Source organism: Xyrauchen texanus, chromosome 28, assembly GCF_025860055.1.
Source record: "Xyrauchen texanus isolate HMW12.3.18 chromosome 28, RBS_HiC_50CHRs, whole genome shotgun sequence".
NCBI lineage: Eukaryota > Metazoa > Chordata > Actinopteri > Cypriniformes > Catostomidae > Xyrauchen > Xyrauchen texanus.
The window spans coordinates 15,573,071-15,593,867 of record NC_068303.1 but is presented as its reverse complement, the minus strand read 5'-3'; the positions used below and the strand labels follow the sequence as shown (position 1 = coordinate 15,593,867).

At 39.7% G+C, this 20,797-nt stretch overlaps 1 protein-coding gene across 1 annotated transcript; it reads right to left on the bottom strand.

The window, feature by feature from the left end:
• Positions 1-441: 441 nt before the first annotated feature.
• LOC127622138 (hippocalcin-like protein 1) lies at positions 442-19,293 on the bottom strand. Its single transcript, XM_052096089.1, has 4 exons — positions 19,004-19,293; positions 11,371-11,824; positions 3,618-3,723; positions 442-2,058 (listed from the first exon to the last, which is right to left on the bottom strand). Exons 2-4 carry the CDS (start codon positions 11,746-11,748, stop codon positions 1,961-1,963), a joined length of 582 nt encoding a protein of 193 aa, XP_051952049.1. The 5' UTR covers positions 11,749-11,824; positions 19,004-19,293; the 3' UTR covers positions 442-1,960.
• Between the last annotated feature and the right edge of the window lie 1,504 nt (positions 19,294-20,797).

Below are 20,797 nucleotides of genomic sequence, written 5' to 3'. Positions count from 1 at the left end.
CAGAGGTTCTTCATAGGACTTTTTCACAAACCATTTTAAAAATGACGTATAATATCTATATTATCTGTTTCATAGACAATATTTATTAGGTTTAATCTGATGATTCTGGCAAAATACTGTTGACTACAGTAACCTCTAAGCAGTGAAGATTAATGTACATTTTAATGTACAAGATTAAAGTTCAGCAGCTCCTTTCCTGGGGAGAAATCTTGTTGGACCCAAATATTCAGGAAGCATAGTCCATTCTCTTTCACCGTTTCTCCCTCTGATGTGACTATTTGTTTTTAATTGTGTTACTGAAGTCAGCCAACTTGTAATCAAATTTGTCTGATGTGCTGGACCGGGTGTGATGTGGGCATTGTGTAGATTTTTCTTACACTGCTTTGTTTTGAAAATTGAAATGTTTTTATGAAAATAAAACAAAACAAGTAATAAATTGGCTAGATTTTATTACATCCCTGTGACAGTTTAAGACTATCTTATCCACATTATCGAGCAGTTCTTACAAATATCCACACATTTTCAAGTGGACACTAGTGACTTAAATGGCCTATGAATCAGTGGGTTATTGATAATTCATGCAGACAAGTACACTGCTCAGTTAAGATGCAACATTATGATTCGCAATGATGCTTTGGCTTTACCACAATATGGCTGGACATCCCATTCCCAGCTACAGTAAAGACAGAATTATTGTTCTAGTTGAAACCTCATTGCTTATAGCACAATTACGATTATATAAAATAAAAAATGACTCTTAAATCTAATATATCCAGTACAAATATTAGGTTTGGCATTTCATTTAAACTCTTAAAACAAAGCATTTTACGTAGAGCTTTTTAAAGCACAAAAATACTGTACTTCATGCAACGGTGAAAATTTAGAGCATGATCTAATAAGCGATAATGTTTATAGTAAGGAGGTTCATTCTCTGCACTAACACAGAACTTGGAGAAAATTCAACATTACATTCTGTGCAACTAAATATCCAAAAGCATCTATTCTGTTTTTATTGACATTGGAATAGAGAAAGGACATGGAGAAACTAACCACCTGTCTGCTATTCTATCTTCTCCATATATTCAAATGGACAACATTGTTGAAATATTAATTTGTTAACCACTGTATCAGCCTAAAGCCTGCTGGTTTTTACCTTGAGGGCAGTATGGTGATTAAAAAAAAAAAGGATTTAGGACTGTCCTCTTGCGTTTTGTCCTTGTAATCATAAACTTTAGAATTAAAGCCAACTGGGTTTTAAATCGGATGTTACAATGCAGCAAATTATTCTCATGTGCTCCGATTATATTGCACTTCAAAATAGTTTGCCAATCCGTATTATATTTTAAATAATTTTGAATCAACTCCTGATAACAAAAACGGCCAAACATGCTCTGGTATTTTTCTTTTGACTAATTAAATCTAAAAGCTGTATTTGAGCACAAAAATACATGTAAATCAAAGCAGCTTAAAGAGATTTTCAGTATATTCTGAAACATACCTAACAAGGCAATACATTTAAAAAAAAAATAAAGCACTAGGCATTTTGATGGTCCAACATCTACATGATTTTTAGGTCCGCACTTTCAGTCAGTGCTGCTTCAAATGCATCCAGACCACCTGTAGTGTATATACCCATAATCAACATCTGACAAAATAATCTAATGATTGTACTATAATGAGCAGTAGCCTACTTTTATGTTAAGGGTATTTCAACACAATTTTGACTATTTTTAGATCTAGAATTAAATATGTTTACTAACACAATGTTTTCACCCAAATGGCCCAACAGCCATTTTTTTGAAGGCAGTGCTTTTTCTCCTCTAATTTTCAAATGAATTCCATTACTGTAAATATGTCAAATACGGTTTGAATTCAGATTCAAGCAACAAACCTTCTAATATTTCTGTCTTTTTAGTGTGCATTTTTGTGGTTGCCTGTCAGCTGCTTTTCACATTTGTATTTATAACTGTCGAGACGTGCTTTGGTCAGACTGTAATAGTCTGACAATAGAGGGGTCGCTCTTGGCACCTTTGATGAATTCCTCAAGAGAAAGTCTGCCTATAGAAGAGAAAACCAGAGGTTACATGACCCATTTCCAACAGTTCAATGCAGACAGATGGATAGCATGAGTTGAAGTCAGAAGTTTACATACACCTTAGCCAAATACATTTAAACTCAGTTTTTCACAAGTCCTGACATTTCATTGTAGAAAACATTCCTTTTTGTTGGTCAATTAGGATTACTTTTAAGAATGTGAAATGTCTGAATAATAGTAGAGAGAATTATTTATTTCAGCTTTTATTTCTTTAAATGTACAATTTTTCTATCGGATTGAGGTCAGGGCTTTGTGATGGCTCTCCAATACCTTGAATTTGTTGTTCTTAAGCCATTTTGTCACAATTTTGGTGGTTAAGCTTGGGGTCATTGTCCATTTGGAAGACCCATTTGTGACCAAGCTTTAACTCGATATATCCACATAAATGTCCTTCCACATGATGTCATCTATTTTGTGAAGTGCACTAGTCCCTCCTGCAGCAAAGCACCCCCACAACATGATGCTGCCACCCCCATGCTTTACGTTGGGATGGTGTTCTTCGGCTTTCAAGCTTCACCCTTTATTTCTCCAAACATGGGGTGGTTATTATGGCCAAACAGTTACATTTTTCTTTCATTTGACCAGAGGACATTTATCCAAAAAGTAAGATCTTTGTCCCCATGAGCACTTACAAACTGTAGTCTGGCATTTTTATGGTGGTTTTGGAGCAGTGGCTTCTTCCTTGCTGAGCAGCCTTTCAGGCAATGTCCATATAGGACTCCTTTTACTGTGGTTATATATACTAGTCTATCTGTTTCCTCCAGCATCTTCACAAGTTCCTTTGCTGTTGTTCTGGGATTGATTTGCACTAAACTACGTTCATCTCTTGGAGACCAAATGCATCTCCTGCCTGAGCGGTATGATGATACTTGAGTACTATTGTTTTTACAGATGAACGTGGTACCATCAGGCATTTGGATATTGCTCCCAAGGATGAACCAGACTTGTGGACATCCACAATTTGTTTTCTGAGGTCTTGGCTGGTTTCTTTTTATCAAATTTTGTCAAGCAAAGAGGCACAGAGTTTGAAGGTAGGCTTTAAAATACATTCACAGGTACACCTCCTTTTCAGTACACCACCTATCAGAAGCTAATTGTCTAAAGGCTTGACATAATTTTCTGGAATTTTCCAAGCTGGTTAAAGGCAACGTTAACTTGGTGAATGTAAACTGCTGTCCCATTGGAATTGTGATCTAGTCAATTAAAAGTGAAACAATCTGTCTGTAAACAATTGTTGGAAAATTACTCGTGTCATGCACACATTAGATGTCCTAAAACACTTGCCAAAAATATAGTTTGCTAATATTAAATCTGTTTTAAAAAATGTGTTTAATGACTTCAAACTAAGTGTATGTAAACTTCTGACTTCAACTATAGATACAATAGATGGATAGATGGAAAGGAGAAAAGACAGAAAAAGACAGACACACGGATGGATGGACAGATAGATACTGTAGATAGATACTAGATCGATGGAAATATTAACTGTGAGTGAGAAACAGGTCTCAGGAGGAAGGCTTACCATCATTGTCCGTGTCCATCAGTCGGAATATCTTGTCTGTGCGTTTCTCTGGAGTTGACTCATCCTCGGGCATCTTCATCACAGATGACACCATTTTATAAATTGCCTACGCAAATTTGCGAAACCGTGTGTCAAAACATATGTTTACCATAACATCCAAAGACTTGAGTTTTCAGTTCTCTGACGTTCATATATCTTACACAACCTGTTTCATTTTCAGCATTTATCTCTGATTATCTGAATAACAGTTTCCCCATAATGCCACAACTGACAATTAAAAATGACTTGCAACCTCACATGAAATTCCATCATGTATGTTGCTGTCACACCTTAAAATAAAATGAATTACCATTAGATGACTTCAAAGGTTAATGTCCACTAGACAATTTCTCTGTCAGACATATATATTTTTTATAGCTAGCCTCAGCTTTGCAGGTGTAAAAGAGCCATCTATGTTATTAACCTTGAGAGTCAACAGTCCTTTTGAAGTAGTGAACAAATCCTTTGTGTTTGGCCACCATTTGTGGCAAGACCATATGGCCTGAGGAACACTTAATTGAGGGCATCTGTTTATTCAGGACGTCTGTATCACCAAACATTAGACTAAGCCAATATTGATATGGAACAAGCTGCTCTGAAACCAAAGGTTTATCAAGCAAAATACATCTTTAAATTAACAAAAAGGAAGGCAAAAAAAAAAGAAAAGAAAGTTGTTAACTTATTTGTCTTTCAGCATGCCTAAGAATATACACAGCACGTACATGTACATTTGTACAGTACAAAGAGAAAACATCAGCTGACTGTTTAACCCCCATGTTCCGTTGAGATTGACTTTACTATTTTATTTTTTGGAGTCTGGTACCCCAAACATAAAAACGTCTCGGGTTACATGTGTAACCCTTGTTCCCTGAAAAAGGCGGAACGAGATGTTGCGCTGCTAAGCGCTACGGGGAACAGCTTTCGCTGTGAGCCGAGCTGAAATAATGTGTGGAACACGTCAATGAACATTGACCGGAATTTATAGCCTCGGTTGATGTAATCATTGGATGCACCTGAGGCCAGGCTATAAATGGATACGTCACCAGGTGTCGTCAGATACTTCTTTTTGAAGAGCAGTCCTGGGACGTCCCAGTGCGGCAAAGCAGTGCAACATCTCGTTCCGCCTTTTTCAGGGAACAAGGGTTACACATGTAACCCGAGACGTTCCCTTTACAAAAGGCTTCACTTTGATGTTGCGCTGCCAAGTGCTACGGGGAACGCAATACCCACGCCGCCGCACTTGGGGCTGTCCGGACCCCTACGGTTGTGCAGTGTACTCACAAAAACGCGAGAGGTCTCAGACATGAGCTTGAGATGTCGACTCAAGGGCATAAGAGCCCGGAGTAGCATAAACATCTAAACCATTAAATTTTGATGAATGTGTGTGGAGAGGACCAGCCTGCCGCATCACAAACTTGTTCAGGCATGAGCTGAGATGTCGACTCAAGGGCATGAGAGCCCGGAGTGCAGAACATCCAAACTAAAAAAGTCCAATGAATGTGTGCGGCGAGGACAACCTGCCGCATCACAAACTTGTTTAGGCATGGGCTGAGATGTCGACTCAAGGACATAAGAGTCCGGAGTAGCAAAGCATCTAGCCCATAAAGTTCGATGAATGTGTGCGAAGAGAACCCTATCGCAACACAAACTTGCCATAAAACTGATGAATGTGAGCGGAGAGGACCAGCCTGCCGCATCACAAACTTGCTCAGGCATGAGCTGAGATGTTGACTCAAGGGCATAAGAGCCCGGAGTAGCAAAGTATCTAACCCATAAAGTTCGATGAATATGTGCGAAGAGAACCCTATCGCAACACAAACTTGTCATGAAAACTGATGAATGTGAGCGTAGAGGACCAGCCTGCCGCATCACAAACTTGTCCAGACATGAGCTTGAGATGTCGACTCAAGGGCATAAGAGCCCGGAGTGGCAAAACATCCAAACTATAAAAATCTAATGAATGTGTGCGGAGAGGACAACCTGCCGCATCACAAACTTGCTGCAGAGGGAGACCTCTAGCCAAGGTTTTAGAGGAGGAGTGCCCTCTGGTAGAGTGCACCCTGAAACCTACTGGCGAAGCTTGACCGCGCGCCTCGTAGGCCCGGGCAATAATGAGGATGCCTCTTTGAGGGCACCCCGCCCACCAAGCCGTGGCAAACCGCAGTGGCCAAATACAGCCTGGCAGTGGCGAGGCAAGTGCCCGCTGACAGTTCTTTCTACAGAAAATACAGAACTGAAGCAAACTGGCAGTTAGCTGGTTCTGTAATAAGAACTTTAGCAGAAGGAAACGCATACAGGCGCATTTGCGTTTCTATGTTCAGCCCCTCCCTAGGGGGAGGGGGGGGGGGACTGGGCGACTCGGGGAGAAGTAGAGGAGACATTGCGCTATCAACAGAGGCTGAAGAGGTCCTCTTCTGCCCTGTAAAATCTACCCAGATCAGTTCCAAGTGGAGGGAGCCCTAGCACTTGAAATGCTCTCGATGACCTCAAGGATGAGAAGGTCCTCCCTGTTCGAATCGCCCAAGGCAAGCCGTCGAGGAGAGGAATTAACTCCGAGAAACATATCCTGTTCGGCCAGCGCAGCCATTATTAGGAGGCAAGACCCTTGCTGGTGAACATTGCCAAGACTCCCGGGAGCAGAGAAACCGGGAGAGAAACACATACAGACGCATTCTGGGTCATGTATGTGTCTTAACGTCCAGACCCAAGGGGCTGGGTGATTTCAGGGAGAAGTAGAGGAGACACTGCGCTATTCATAGAGGCTGAAGAGGTCCTCTTCTGCCCTAAGATCTCACCCAAACTTGTTCCAAGTGGAAAAAGCCTGGCATTTAAAAAGGTCTCGATAACCTCAGGAGAGAGCCCTGTGTCCCTCAGTTGGTACCCTTAGGGGCCAAACATGAAAGATTCCACAATTTGGGGCAGGGATGAAATATTGCCCTGTGCCTGAGATAGAAGATCCTTCCTGTTCGAATCGCCCAAGGCGAGCCGTCGAGGGAAGAGATTAGCTCCGAGAACCAAGCCCTGTTTGGCCAGCTGGTGCTATCAGTAAGAGGCAAAAACCCTTGCTGGCTGAACTCTGGGCAACTACTACCTTAGGGTGGAGTTCTTAACTCCCCGTTGGTATTTCCTGTCTGGACCGTAAATCTGCTCTCAGTATAACGGGCATCCAGGGATATAACTGACCTGAGTGACAGGACCTTACCCTGGGCCCTAAGGAGAATCCGACGTGTCAGAAATACAGCTGACAAGAACGTGGGTCTCCTTGAAGATTTATGTAAGAGGTTACTGCTGTATTGTCCACCCGCACCAAGACATGGCAGCCTCAGGAGGAGGTATTTCAGGGCCAGAAATACAGCCATCAACCCGAGACAGAGACTGTGACAACCGAGCTGATGACCCTCCTATCCCCTTAAGCTGGACGACCACTTAAGGCCGCTACCCCGCCCATCAGGGAGGCGTCTGTCGTTAGCAGTCTGCGACAACAAGACGCACCTAGAGTGGGACCCAAGGCAGAAAACCGGGTCTGAACCACATAGGAAGGGAACGAAGCCTGAGGCGCAGTAACCCTATTTAGCCCAGGGGTTTTGGCCCTTGGAAGAAATCCCCTGGCTTTTGGCCACAACAAAAACGGTCTCATGAGCAGAAGGTCCAGAGGGATCACCGTGGACGCTGTTCAGCCCTGAGACCTGGAAATCGCTGGTACTGATAACAGTGCAACCTTGACCTAGCCTGACTTTGCTCAGGGTGATCTGAATGGACTCAATCCTAGCGGGAGACAGTTGTGCCCGCATTGAGATTGAACTCCATACGATGCCCCGATAGACAGTGTTCTGAGTGGGAGAGAGGACGCTTTTCTTGGCGCTGAGCCTCAACCCCAGAGAAACAGATGAGCTAAGACGATGTCCCTGTGCTGAACTGCCAGTTCCTGGAACTGCACTAGGATCAGTCAGTCGCCTACGTAATTCAGAATGCAGATGCCCCGAGTCGCAAGGAGCCAGCTACATCATGCATTGTGAATGTGCGGTAAAAAGGGCTAGGCTGAGTGAAAGAACCTGACCCTGGAAGACTTCGCCCCGAAGTGAACCTCAGGAACTTTCCATGTTGTGGCAGAACTTCTAAATGAAGTATAGAAGTGCATCATAAGATCGATGGTGACCAGCCAAACGAGTTGTAGGGCTTGAGACACGACCGTCTTGACAGGCATCATCTTGGACTTGAACACCCACGGGTAGTTCAAGCTTTAAGATCTAAGCCAGACGCCACCCCTCACCCTCCATGGGAAACGGGAAGTATTTAGTGTAATAACCTAACTCTCTCTCTGGAAGGGGAACACATACCATGGCCCCTTTAACCAGGAGATTGAGTTTTTTGTTTTTGTTTTTACAAAAAAGAAATCCGGTTTACGGTAGTGAGAACACGCCGTTGAAACACGGAAAAGTGGCGAGAGAATTAAATCCTGACGCCCTTATAAGACCCACAGAAAAGAATATATCCGGCAGAAGTTTCCACGCTGCCAGGATCTCTGAGATGGGTATTATATTTTAACACTTCCTGTTGAGGGTTGTCGGGTGTTTCGGCCCTGAATAAAATGCAGGAACAGCTGAAAACACCCGATTTTGACGGAAGCCTCTGCAACCCGAAACACCAAGAGGTGGCGGAATGGAGGGGCTTCGAGGGGGTACCGGGAGGGGTGAAGTGAAGCACGCGCCCGTCCCGAGGGAGCTACCCCTAATCTAGGCGCAAGACCGCCAGGGTTTTCTCTTACTAGAATTTATAGTCCTGAGGTCTTGCTTCGGGCTGGCGAGGGCGCGAGACTGTCCCCAATCCCTGGGAGGAGGAGCACGACTCGCCACGCTTTGCTTTTGAGCCTCCCTTCAGTCAGGACCGAGGTGGGTCTGAGGCTTGCTTGTCAAGCGCAGAACCCACACTCAGGTCGTCCAGGAGGTCAGCCTGGTACGCCTGAAAAAAAGCATAGTGTGCAGAGCAGCACCAGCCTGACCTGCTGCTTGATAAGCCCTTCTCACTAAAGTGGAGGTTGTCCTACAAGGCTTTGAGGGAGAGAGGGCTTTAAGTGACGATGCCGAGCCCGGTGAGAGATAGCCCTCAAGCATCTCTTCGACCGGCGGCATCACTGAATACCCCCGTGCCTCAGCACCCACGATAGTCAAATATAATGGCGCCGAGGGTATGTGAACACGGAAGATTATATATATATATATATATATATATATATATATATATATATTTATTTATTTATTTTTAGGGGTTCTCCATGAGAGAAAAAGCTCTTCATGGAGGTTATCAAAGAAAGGGAAGGGACCCATTAGGCGTTCCCTTTCTTAGACTGGAAGATAAAATCTATCCCCTAATTTGGAGCGCTTGGGGGTCTCTTTTTCGCGTGGCCAGTCCAATCTGGCAACCGCGACGAGTAACAACATCGAGCAATTCCTCCGTATATTTTTTTTATCGCGGACGGAAAGCTCGGAGGCGGAAGAGAATTGCGATCCACCTCATGATCCGAAGAAGCGCCGGAACACGCCGAGATCATGTGAAGGACCAGCTGGGTTTGGGGAGAGAGTGAGAGAAAGGGATCAACCCGCCTCTTGCTCCTCAGCCAAATCCATGCACGCAGCCCCACGTAACGATCTTTTCGCGTGAGTGCTGACTCCGAAGCAAGCTAGGCGCAGCACGACGCACTCTGCCTGTTAAAGCAAATCGCAGTGCTCGCGACCGCCCTGCTGCAACGCCAGAGCAGCGTGCTCTTACCCCCAAACAAACAGCAAAAACTGATGTGTGCCGCCTTCATCTATAGAGCGAGAAGAGGGGAACACGCACCGCTTGCTTTCAGTCATTCTCTCGCTTTTTTTTAAATATATATATAATATTTTCTAAACAGAAGAGAAAAATAGAACAACATTCACTGCACACTGCCTAACTGATTCTATCTCCTAACAAAGGAAAGAAAGTTTTGACAGGGTGTGTGAAACACACAGAAACAGAATCGCTCTGAAAAAAGAGTTTCTGACGACACCTGGTGACGTATCCATTTATAGCCTGGCCTCAGGTGCATCTAATGATTACATCAACCGAGGCTATAAATTCCGGTCAATGTTCATTGACGTGTTCCACACATTATTTCAGCTCGGCTCACAGCGAAAGCTGTTCCCCGTAGCGCTTAGCAGCGCTTAGCAGTGCTTAGCAGCGCAACATCAAAGTGAAGCCTTTTGTAAAGGGAACATTAATGTATTTTGAAATACATTACTTTTTTTTCTCTCTCTCTTCAAATTCTGATTTATCTCGGACTTAATCAAAACCAAGTAGCCATATGTTATTGAAGCTTTAATCCCTCTGTTTTCCCACATGGTTAGACATCTCATGCAGTAAATGTGACTGGTACTATTGTTTCTGTTTGGGGTCAAATTGACCACAGCAAAAACACATCTTAGAAAATAAGTTATACAAATTTAAATAAACACTGTATAATAATCAGAGAATCTTAAAATGGGAAAATCGTTGTATTTAATTGTTTTATAGATTGGGTCTCCGAGGCACTTTTAACATACAGTAAGTAATGTAATATTGTTCATGGAGGATGGTTGAAGCAAGTTGTATACTTGAAATCTTGCCAGTCAGTTCTCATAAAATTATGGAAAATCATTAAACATCAACCAAATACTTAAATGTTAAAGGGATGGTCTCCCCACCCCAAAAAACACTTGTGTATCCGTCGATGTCCTGCAAGACTACAAGTTACACCCCTTGTACATTTTACACCCACTACAATTAACGCCCCATTTGATCTCAAAACGAACTTTTAAAATCCTATCACAATAGCCATTATGAAAATCGAGAGTTAATGGCAAATTTGCCACTGATAATTTTCACATGCAAATGAGCTTTGTGGCAAACTTGCAGCAAATTGTCCATTGTTGCCAAAGGTTTGCTGAGATTCACCTTTATCGGTGAAGAGCTGCAAAATTTTGCAGTGAATTAAATGTGAAAATAACGAGCAGCAAATTTGCGGCACGTTTACAGCTAGTTTAAATTTTTTTGTAAGGCTACTTTATGATTCATGTTGTCTCACAAGCTTATTGGTTAGCCTACTTAGCATACTGCTAGCTGATTAGCCTGATAGCCACACAGTAGTATAGCTTTTTCTCATGTTCACTTTCATCGCTCTTCTCTTCACTGTCGCCACCTGGCGATATGGCAGTATGAATTAATACATTTCCTAGAACATTGAAATTGCGGTTAGGTTTATGGGTAAGCATAGGTTTCTGGTAGCTAAACACGATAAACGCAATGAATGAATTATGTGGCATCTGACTTTCGCCGGTTATTTGAAGTTGACGTAGATTCTAGTGGGTGAAACTTGTAGTGGGTGTAATCAACCCAACTCACCCTCATGTTGTTTTAAACCTATATTACTTTCTTCCATATAACATAAAAGGTCATGTCAGAATGCTAGCCCTAATCACCATTCACTTTTACTGTATAGAAAAAAGATGCAATGAAACTGAATGGTGATTGGGGCTTACATACCTACTTGCCTAAAATCTCCTTCTGTATTCCAGGGAAGAAAGAAAGTCAAACGGGTTTCAAATAACATGAGGGTGAGTAAATGATGACAGAATTTTCATTTTTGGGTGAACCATCCCTTTAAGTATGTTCTCAGACCCCAAACAGAAAATGAGGGTTAAGAGCTGGAACTCACCTGTACAATCTCCAGCATTTCAGCTCTGCTGATGTATCCATTGCTGTCCAAATCATACATGCTAAAGGCCCAACGGAGCTTCTGTTCCAGGCCTCCACGTGAGGTCACACTCAGTGCAATTATGAACTCCCGGAAGTCAATGGTGGCATCACCGTTGGTGTCAAAGGTTCGAAAGACATGCTCTGCGAACTTTGTTGCATCCCCATATGGAAAGAAATTGGCATAGATCTTCTTGAATTCCTCAACCGTTAAGTGGCCGGAAGGGCAGTCCTTAAGGAAACCACGGTACCACTCCTGCAGCTCATGGTCTGTGAACTCTGTGTTCTCTCGCAGGTCATTCAGGACCTCTGGGCGCAACTTGCTGTTCTGTTTTCCCATGATGAAACTCTCTCACACAATAATCTCAGACCCTTGCTCCTCTCCACTGAAGTTTCTGCGTTTTTCTACTAGCCCCCTACAAAAGTATAAGGAAATAGATATTTTTAACCTAAATTAGTCACTTTTATAAGCCAGCAACAAAAAGAGTTTCCCATTTCCTTTGCCAGATGTGGGTGTCTGTATAATGGAAAATGTGTAACCCTTCCAAAGCGCAGGAGTGGATCCTGGTCTCCATGGAAACCATTTAATACCTTGTTAAGGTGAGAATTTATTGACTTTATAGTGGGGGTGTAGGTGGGGTGGGGTAAAAGCGGATGCTAATATGAGGGCATTTCTGTTACTATAAAACCTTAGCAACAATTAAATCAGTGTGGGTTACCAGGGAGAAATTATTTTTTTTTTGCATATGTAGGTGTCTTTTAATGTACATGAGCCTGTGTTTGCGGCAATAAGAGGGGGCAGGGTGTGAGGCACAGTCAGTTTTATTTAAACAAATTATAGAAAGACAATATAAATGGTGAGGTGGCAGGGATGGTGAAATTTAATGACAGGTTGCATAAGTCTGTTGCATAGCCATATGCTCTTACTCCCTCTCTTTCTACTAGTCTCTCCATTACTACTTTAGTTCATCCTTTTCTATTCTGTCTTGTTAAAAAAAAAAAAACATTTTTAGTACATTCTGACTTGTGTAAGTTTACATTTGCTATATTGTTTGACACTGTGCTTAAAGTGACTGTGTACATTTCTGTTTGCCAAAATATACTTTAACCTTAGAATGCATATGTGGTTCGGAAAAAAACCCAGGTGAAATCTAGATGCTGTTCTTGATAAATCTTTTTCATTAATTGAAATGGATGATATATATTTTATTTAATTCTGAAGAGTTTACACATATTGAAAATGAAGTAGGACTTTTGGGTGACCGTGGAAAAAAGGATGTATAACAGAAATATGGGCAACTTCCATGTTTTGTCTCAACTCTACCCACACAAACCCTTGCATATAAGTACAATGGACTAAAATTAGTATTATTTATATTTATATTATAAAAATGCTTTACTTAACTCTCTCATGGGTTACTAAAATTATATATTTTTTTAAATCCTTCTTTTCCAAAAATACCATAAATTACTCTTTGGCACCTGGATTTTCATGTAAGAATTATAGCAGTTGATTTAATGTGTTAATTCAGTGCGATTTATTATGTAAAATCAACTATGTTCCCTGACCGCATTTAAATTTCATAATAATAAATGTTTTCTACCAACAAAACAAATTCAAGCTTGAAGTACAACCTTCATGAGCCACAGACAGCAGGGGGGAGTCAGCGCAGCTCCAGCTGTACAAGTAACTCATCTGTAAAGGCCAAGGAACATTACAGACAAAAAACTAGTCCTCGAACGATATATCGGTCAGCAGATATTAGCCTTTCACCGATATATTGGTATTGGCTTATATGTTTACAGATATGCACAGATATTAAAACTTTTTTTGAGAACATATAATGCAGAAAACATTGCTTTAGAATTCATGTCATAACATAGTTTATACAGCAGAGCATGCTCCGACTCCATTGTTTATAGAGCTGACTAGAGCTGACGTTAAGCGGTGTGAGTTAGTTTATCAGTAATGTAGCAGATTGAAAGGTATGCAGAGCATCTTTTTGCAGCTCAGCAGACAATGGTGTGGTGGTGGTTTGTGACCATTAAGTGTCGATTTCATGTTACATTGTTACTTAGTTGATGAGACGCAATGCCATGCACTCTGTCTTTTACTCTCCATGACAACGAGCTCATAGCTAACTATCTAATCACATAGCTACTTTCATTGCTTGCCAGCTGAGTGGAAGCTAATGTGTAATCATGTATTCACCAAACTGTTTTGTTCAGGATTCAGAGTTTGGTACCCATTTCAACCGAACAATTCCAGTCATTGCATTTATAAAATGTAACATTTAAAAGTCTGGTTTTCCACCCTTGAAAGGTTTCCCCTGATCTTGCATAGCAGAATACTGTGTAACACTGCTGCTGCTGTTTATCTCTTGTCTCGGCAGGTGTAAATGCTTCTTGTTTTACAACCTGACACTAATTGACTGGCAGAATTAAAATAGTCAGCGTTTGACTGACACTAAACAGTACTACTGATGTTTATTTAGCTATTTATTGTATTTGAGATTATTCTTTATTTTAATGGTCAACAATTCACTGATACTAAACATACAGTACTGATGTTTATTTAGCTATTTATTGTATTTTTATTTATTCTTTATTTTCTCAGTGTTCATTTCTATAATTTGTTAACAATGTAGAATAATAATAATGTCAAATATTCTTTGATAAAAAATATTTGTACTGGTGAACAATCCATAAAGAAAAGGTCTGTTTTCATTCTGGCTCAAAAATTAACTATATCGGCCACCATGTCGGTAATGAGTGAATTTTCCCCCTTTAAAATTGGTTTCGTTCTCAAAAATCCCATATCGGTCGGGCTCTACAACAAACCATGTAATAGATGTTCAAATGCAGCTGCATGCCACAAAACAAAATGTAACTTTTTCCAATTTTAAAATGACATTTAACTTGGCTCAGCGTCCTAAAAACGTGACAATTATGGATGAAAACCAGTGTAACATGACATAACCACAGTGAGACTCTACAAAAATGTCTGTTTTACGCATGTTCATAAAGGAAATAACGCAGACGGATGTAAGTACGCATCCTGTGAGGTCAGCCCAAGTCTGCTTCGGACATATTGACAAACTCAGTTGCAAAATGGACTGCTGTGGACTATAAGCCAGTGACAGGTTTATGGTCAATGACATGGATATAAAAGAAATGTATTTAATCCTAAAGCACCTTTTTGTATTGTCTAATCAATGTTTACATGTCCACCTCAATAATGTAATGTATTTGAATTATTATATACTATATATTATATTCAATTATTATATTATATTATAATACACTCTCTCAGCACTTTATTAGAAACACTATTGTCCTAATTAAGTGCACGACGTGGTCTTCTGCTGTTGTAGCCCATCTGCCTCAAGTTTCAATGTGCTGTGCATTAAGATGCTATTCTGCTCACTACAATTGTACAGAGTGATTATCTGAGTTTTTGTAGCCTTTCTGTCAGCTCAAACCAGTCTGGCCATTCTCCGTTGACCTCTCTCATCAATAAAGCGTTTCTGTCCGCAGAAATGTCTCTCACTGGATGTTTTTTTTTTTTTCGGCACCATTCTGAGTAAACTCTAGAGACTGTTGTGTGTGAAAATCCCAGGAGATCAGCAGTTACAAAAATACTCAAAACCAGCCCATCAGGCACCAACAATCATGCCACTTTTGAAATCATTGAGATAAAAAAATAATAGTTCCCCAATCTGATGGTTGATTTGAACATTAACTGAAGCTCATGACCCATATCTGCATGATTTTATGCATTGCACTGCTGCCACACGATTGGCTGATTACATAATTGCATTAATAAGTAGGTGTTTATGTCTTCCTAATATAGTCAGAGTAAAAGCTCATTTGCATGTGAAAATGATCAGTGCCGAATTTGCAGCATGTTTGTGGCAAATTTGCCATGAGCTCTCTATTTTCGCAAGGAAAAGAACAGAGGAACACAAAAGGAGATGGTAAGAATGTTAGCCTCAGTTTCCATTTATTTTTATTGTATGGAAAACACAAAGCATCAATATTCTTCAAAATTTCTCCTCTTATGTTCTATGAAAGAAAGAAAGTCAAACAGCTTTAAATGACATGAATGTGAGTAAATGATGACAGAATTTTCATTTTGGAGTGAACTATCCCTATTAGGAGCTTCTGCTTACCTTTTTACCTATTAGAAATAAATGTTATAGATCTTTTTAGAGTGATTTTTTTTAAGTCATGTTGTGCCACCTCTGCAAAATAAATTAAAATGGGTTTGCTCAGTCTGCTAGTTTATCAGGGCCATCATAAGGGTGGCTCCTCCCTTGGCTGGCATCACACAGGCAGACAGGCATAAACATGGGCGTAGTAGCTTTCAGCTTACTCCCCCTTTTCCCTCAGATACTCAGCAAGCCACAAGAAACCCAGAACTTTCCATCCTGAAGGAAAAAAACTTTATGTGCTACTGTCAAACGGAAAAAACTATGAAAAAACAAGGGGGCACATATATAGACAGAGATAAGATTCAGGCCCACATATTCTTTCTGAAGAGGAACCAAAATGAAAGACATGATTAGGCAACGTAGCTTTTATGTTCAAAATGCTTTAAAAGCCTTTTGCAAAAACTGAATCAGAAACAAACCAATGCATGAGATGCTGCATCTTGAATGAAATGTGGGTGGTGAGCAGATGGTGTCTTATTGTGTGCTCCAGTACCTAATGATTCAGAAGCATCCTCAGCCTCTCTAGTCACAAACTATAATGCTCTACAGGTGGTTTCACAACTGGTGTCTTGCTATAAGTGATACAAGTGCCACTCACGCACCCTAAAGGCTACTGAGAAAACCATATAGATCCTTATGTCAACATTGTGCAAAGAATGGCACTATAATAGATCTGAAAATGTTGATCAATGTTGTAATGGAAAAAAAAAGGCTCAAAGTCAAATTGTACAGTTTAGCCATGCAGTTACGATGTTCCTTACAAACACTTAAAGGAATATTACCCTCGTGTTTTTACAAACCTGTAGGTCTTTCTTTCTTCTATGGAAAACAAAAGATGTTAGTAATAATGTTAGTCACCATCCACTTTTATTGAAAGTTTTTCTATACAGTGAAAGTGAATGGTGACTAACCTGTCATACTCCCAAAACATCTATTTTTTTTAGGGAATAAAGAAAGGGTTTGCAACAACATAAGGGTAAATGTTGACATACTTTTCATTTTTGGGTGAACTAACACTTTTAAAGCTTATAGAGTATTTCAGTTTGGTATTTCATTTATTGCAGCTGTCGTTCCAGAAGATGAAACTAGCACTATTTTGGTTAGGAATTAGTGTATTTTTGTTTTATTTTAAATGCCAGTTTCTATTACACAGATCCCTGTTGCACTTCTTTGTATGTCTAAACCTTGCCCATTCTGTTTCTACCATGTCTTGATTGCAAATATTGTGTCAGAATAAGTCAAAGCGCTTAAAGTGATTCTAATGACTAAACATTCCTCTTTGACTTTCCAATTTCACTTCCGGTAGCCATAGTTGCACAAATATCTGTCTTCGTTACCGCCCTCCTCTCATTAATGTAGCCCCCATTACCAGCGCTGAGTGCAAACCCTGCCAGTCTAGCAATTGTGAATGTTGTGCCTTGCCACCAGATTCCACACACTCACATGACATGTCTTTTTCCCTCAGGCATGTGGGATACTGGACTTCCCTCTTACCTACTACACTTCAACTACTCCCCCCAATTGTACAGATAAGTTAAACGCAGAGCATATATGCCCATACTTTAATTATAACACATTCAAATACCAAGTTTGTCCAAGTTTTCTCACAAAGGGATAGTTTTCCCAAAGATGTTAATTGTCTTAATTTGCCATCAACCCTCATGTTGTTCCAAACCTGTATAATTATCACTTTTTTTGTGTGAAAAAAAAAAAAAGATATAATGAAAGTGAATGGTGACTGAGACTAACATAATGCCTAACATCTCCTTTTGTGTTCCACTAAAAAAGGAATACAGAGTTTGAGTAAATAATGACAGACTTTTTGGGTGAACTATCTTTTTAAAAAGATATATCCTATAATTTACAATGTATCTGTACTGTCAAACTGAACATATACAGTAACCAAAGAAATGTTACCTGAAAAGAGTGGGTCACAATCTGTCTTGGTATACAGTACGTCAGTGCAATTCAACATGCAGAAGTACAGTATTCACCTTTGACCTATCATGCATAAAACATCAGCTCCATTAACTCTCTCTCTCTCTCTCTGTGTGTGTGTGTGTGTGTGTGCGCGCGCACGCGTGCATGTGTCATTAAGCCTTCTATTCCCCAATGCAACCTTACTAAAATGAACCCTGACAGGTGTCAAAAGAGCAGTAGAATAGAAAATGCAGTCTTTCAGCTGCTCCAACGAACCATAAAATTACAGGAAAACAAACAATCCGTTTGTACCCTTATCTGAGAATTCTTAGAATTTTTCTTGGAATACCATGTTGCTAAAAATGTAATGATGTCAAAAGGTCATCAAATACATTTCCCATCATCTGTTCAGAGGCTGAATTCACTGAAACAACACATCTTGCTTGTATTGCCCAGAACCAGAACAGACCAGAACTAGAGATGGAAATGAAATGTTGATAGAGTTTGAGGTTGCCTGATAGGTTTGTTCTGACATTGACTGCAACTTGGCAGGTATGCCAAACAGTTGATTGCAAGGCTTCATGGAGAGACTTGATTGGAAAAGTGGGAAATCGACCTGCTGCTCCTGTTGTGAGGATCATGCTGTGACCCACGAGGTGATCATAATACAGGGGAAATACAAATGGCAACAGAATAACAAGAATAACCTATTGTTGGCAAACAACTGTCTCCAGACAATCTTTTCAAACAACATACACTATATATAGCCTTCTATAGTATGTATATGTATATATATATATATATATATATATATATATATATATATATATATATATATATATATATATATATATATATATATCCACACACATAGATAGATAGATAGATAGATAGATAGATAGATAGATAGATAGATAGATAGATAGATAGATAGATAGATTGTACATACATACATACATAGATTGGCTAGTAATTGAGTTAATTTACATATGGTTCACTTTATTGATAAAGGATGGATTGCAAAGTGAATGGCTAACATTACAGAGTTTAAAAAGAGTCAGTGGGAGTAAAAGGTAAGTTGATGGTTAGTTTTTTGGGCATAAGTGTCACCCAAATGTTTTCATGCATGGTTTTCAATGGTGACCTGGCCATAAACTAATAAACTAAATGTTATCCAAACATAAACTCTACTTAATCGCCACGCCTACCATCTTGCAAAACCTCACATACTGCTTTTTTGAGAGATCTCTTTCTTCAAACTAGTATTTGGGCTGAACTTGATAGTTATAGCCATAAAGAACTGTGCATTAATTCCCAGAGAGCAGACCAGAGACCGCTTCCATGCAAATTATGGGTTATAACTGTACTCACAGAGAAAAAGCGTCATATATTAAAAGTTATCGGGTTTTTTAACGAACAAAATAAATATAGAGTTTTTTTTTAAAAAAGACATCAACTTACCTTTAAGAAACCGAAAGAGTTTATATGTCCCTCAGCTTTACGGCTGTAGGCTTGGTGCGTCAGGTCCTGAAGGAGTGTCCTCACAAAACTTTCAACATTCTCGCTGTATGGAAAAACTAGAAGCTTGTATTCACGAAACAAAATTATATAAAGTTTAAAGATGTGTGTTTAAACGTATGCTACTGGTGGATCTTGATTTCTAAGATGAGGATTGTTGATTTAACTTAAGGAAATTAGAAAAGAAATAAACTGTAGAATATTCAGACTCCATAACATCTTACAGGCGCAATTGAAACCTCTCAGTGAGCGAGAGACCTGACACCACACAGCCCTGCTCCGTTGTCAATGGGCGAGTCCACAATTAAGCTTTAGGGGAGACTCATATTATAATTGAGAAGGGGAGGATATACTATTATTATATTCGAGAATATTCACAATATAAATGCAAATTTCGCCTTCTGAGAACTAATAAGATATTGTTGAAGACAAAACTAGAGTACAAATTTCGAAAATACGCCATTTCTATTCATGCACTTCATTCTAGATTGGGAAAAACTCCCACGCCACTGCATGGACTCGTCCATACACTCTGAATCTGAGGAAACTTCTGTATCAAGTACAGTTAGTAGGGCTGTTCGATTCCCGAATTTGGGAAACGAGTCTGATTCTGATTCCCGGTTTTGGAATCGATTCGAGAGTTGATTCCGAGAAAAAAAAAAAAACCTGGAGATAAAGTTAAATCTCATAATAAACACTCATTTTAAGTGTTAATTGCGCTATTTATATCCATCCATCCATCCATCCATCTTCAACCGCTTATCCGAAGTCGGGTCGCGGGGCGCAATTTATATATAAAAAATAAATAAATAAATCATTTAGGCTACTATTAATAGGTCCATTCTCAAATTAAATCAGTTTCAACAATTACCAAAGCACGATGCTTATCAGTTTCCACTCATGATTTTAGAAAGGAGTTTAAATTATAATGCACAGTAATTGCCTAAACTACATTTTGTAGCAGTTTAATTTAACAATCCAGGTTGTTGTGGTTTATTTCATAAAGTAAAAATAAAATAATAAAATATATATATTCATTTAATACCATTTTAAATACACGTTATATATATATATAAAGTAATAAGTAAAATACCGGCAAAACTGGAAAGCAGACGTTTTGAAGGGCTTATGTGATTGCTTCATACAGTTGAACAAACGGAGAAGATTTACAGATGATGACGGACTAGGCCTACACAAGACACATGCAGTCATTTGATAAGACTTTTGTACATTTTTGTATTGCTGTTAGGCTACTGAAATGTGTAGTAGTTCAGTGGTCGAGGAAATAAACACAGTCCGAAAATTACAACCAGTTTCCCCAAAAAGAATCGACTCCAGCTTTGGCGTCGATTCCAACGTATCGAGTCTATTCTCGATTCTTGAAGAGCTGATACTTTTTGGAGTCGATTCCCAGCCCTCACGGTCAGTGGATACTAATAAATGCGTACATTTTTTCAGTTTTTTCGTCAAACGTAATTTTTGTTCGCAAAAAACTAATTTATGAAATTAAATTAAATTAAATAATAATTAAAAAAAAAGCTCAGTCGCGGTGGAACTGTAGAGAGGATTTTATATCTTGGATTTCCACAAAAGCAGATTGAACATTGAAATTACACGGATCCTAAATTGATTTCGCCTACAAGTAGCATGGTGATGACACAACTTACTTAAAATACAACAAGAGGACCAACACACAGTATAAAGTCAATAAACTTACTGTATTATTTATATACTATG

What these genes read in the sequence shown, in the direction of transcription:
- LOC127622138 (XM_052096089.1), bottom strand. Translation starts at nt 11,748, where the DNA reads ATGGGAAAACAGAACAGCAAGTTGCGCCCAGAGGTCCTGAATGACCTG. An exon ending in AAATGCTGGAGATTGTACAG is followed by an intron (nt 3,724 to 11,370) that starts GTGAGTTCCAGC and finishes AAATTTGCGTAG; the next exon opens with GCAATTTATAAAATGGTGTC. An exon ending in GATGGACACGGACAATGATG is followed by an intron (nt 2,059 to 3,617) that starts GTAAGCCTTCCT and finishes TCTCTTCTATAG; the next exon opens with GCAGACTTTCTCTTGAGGAA.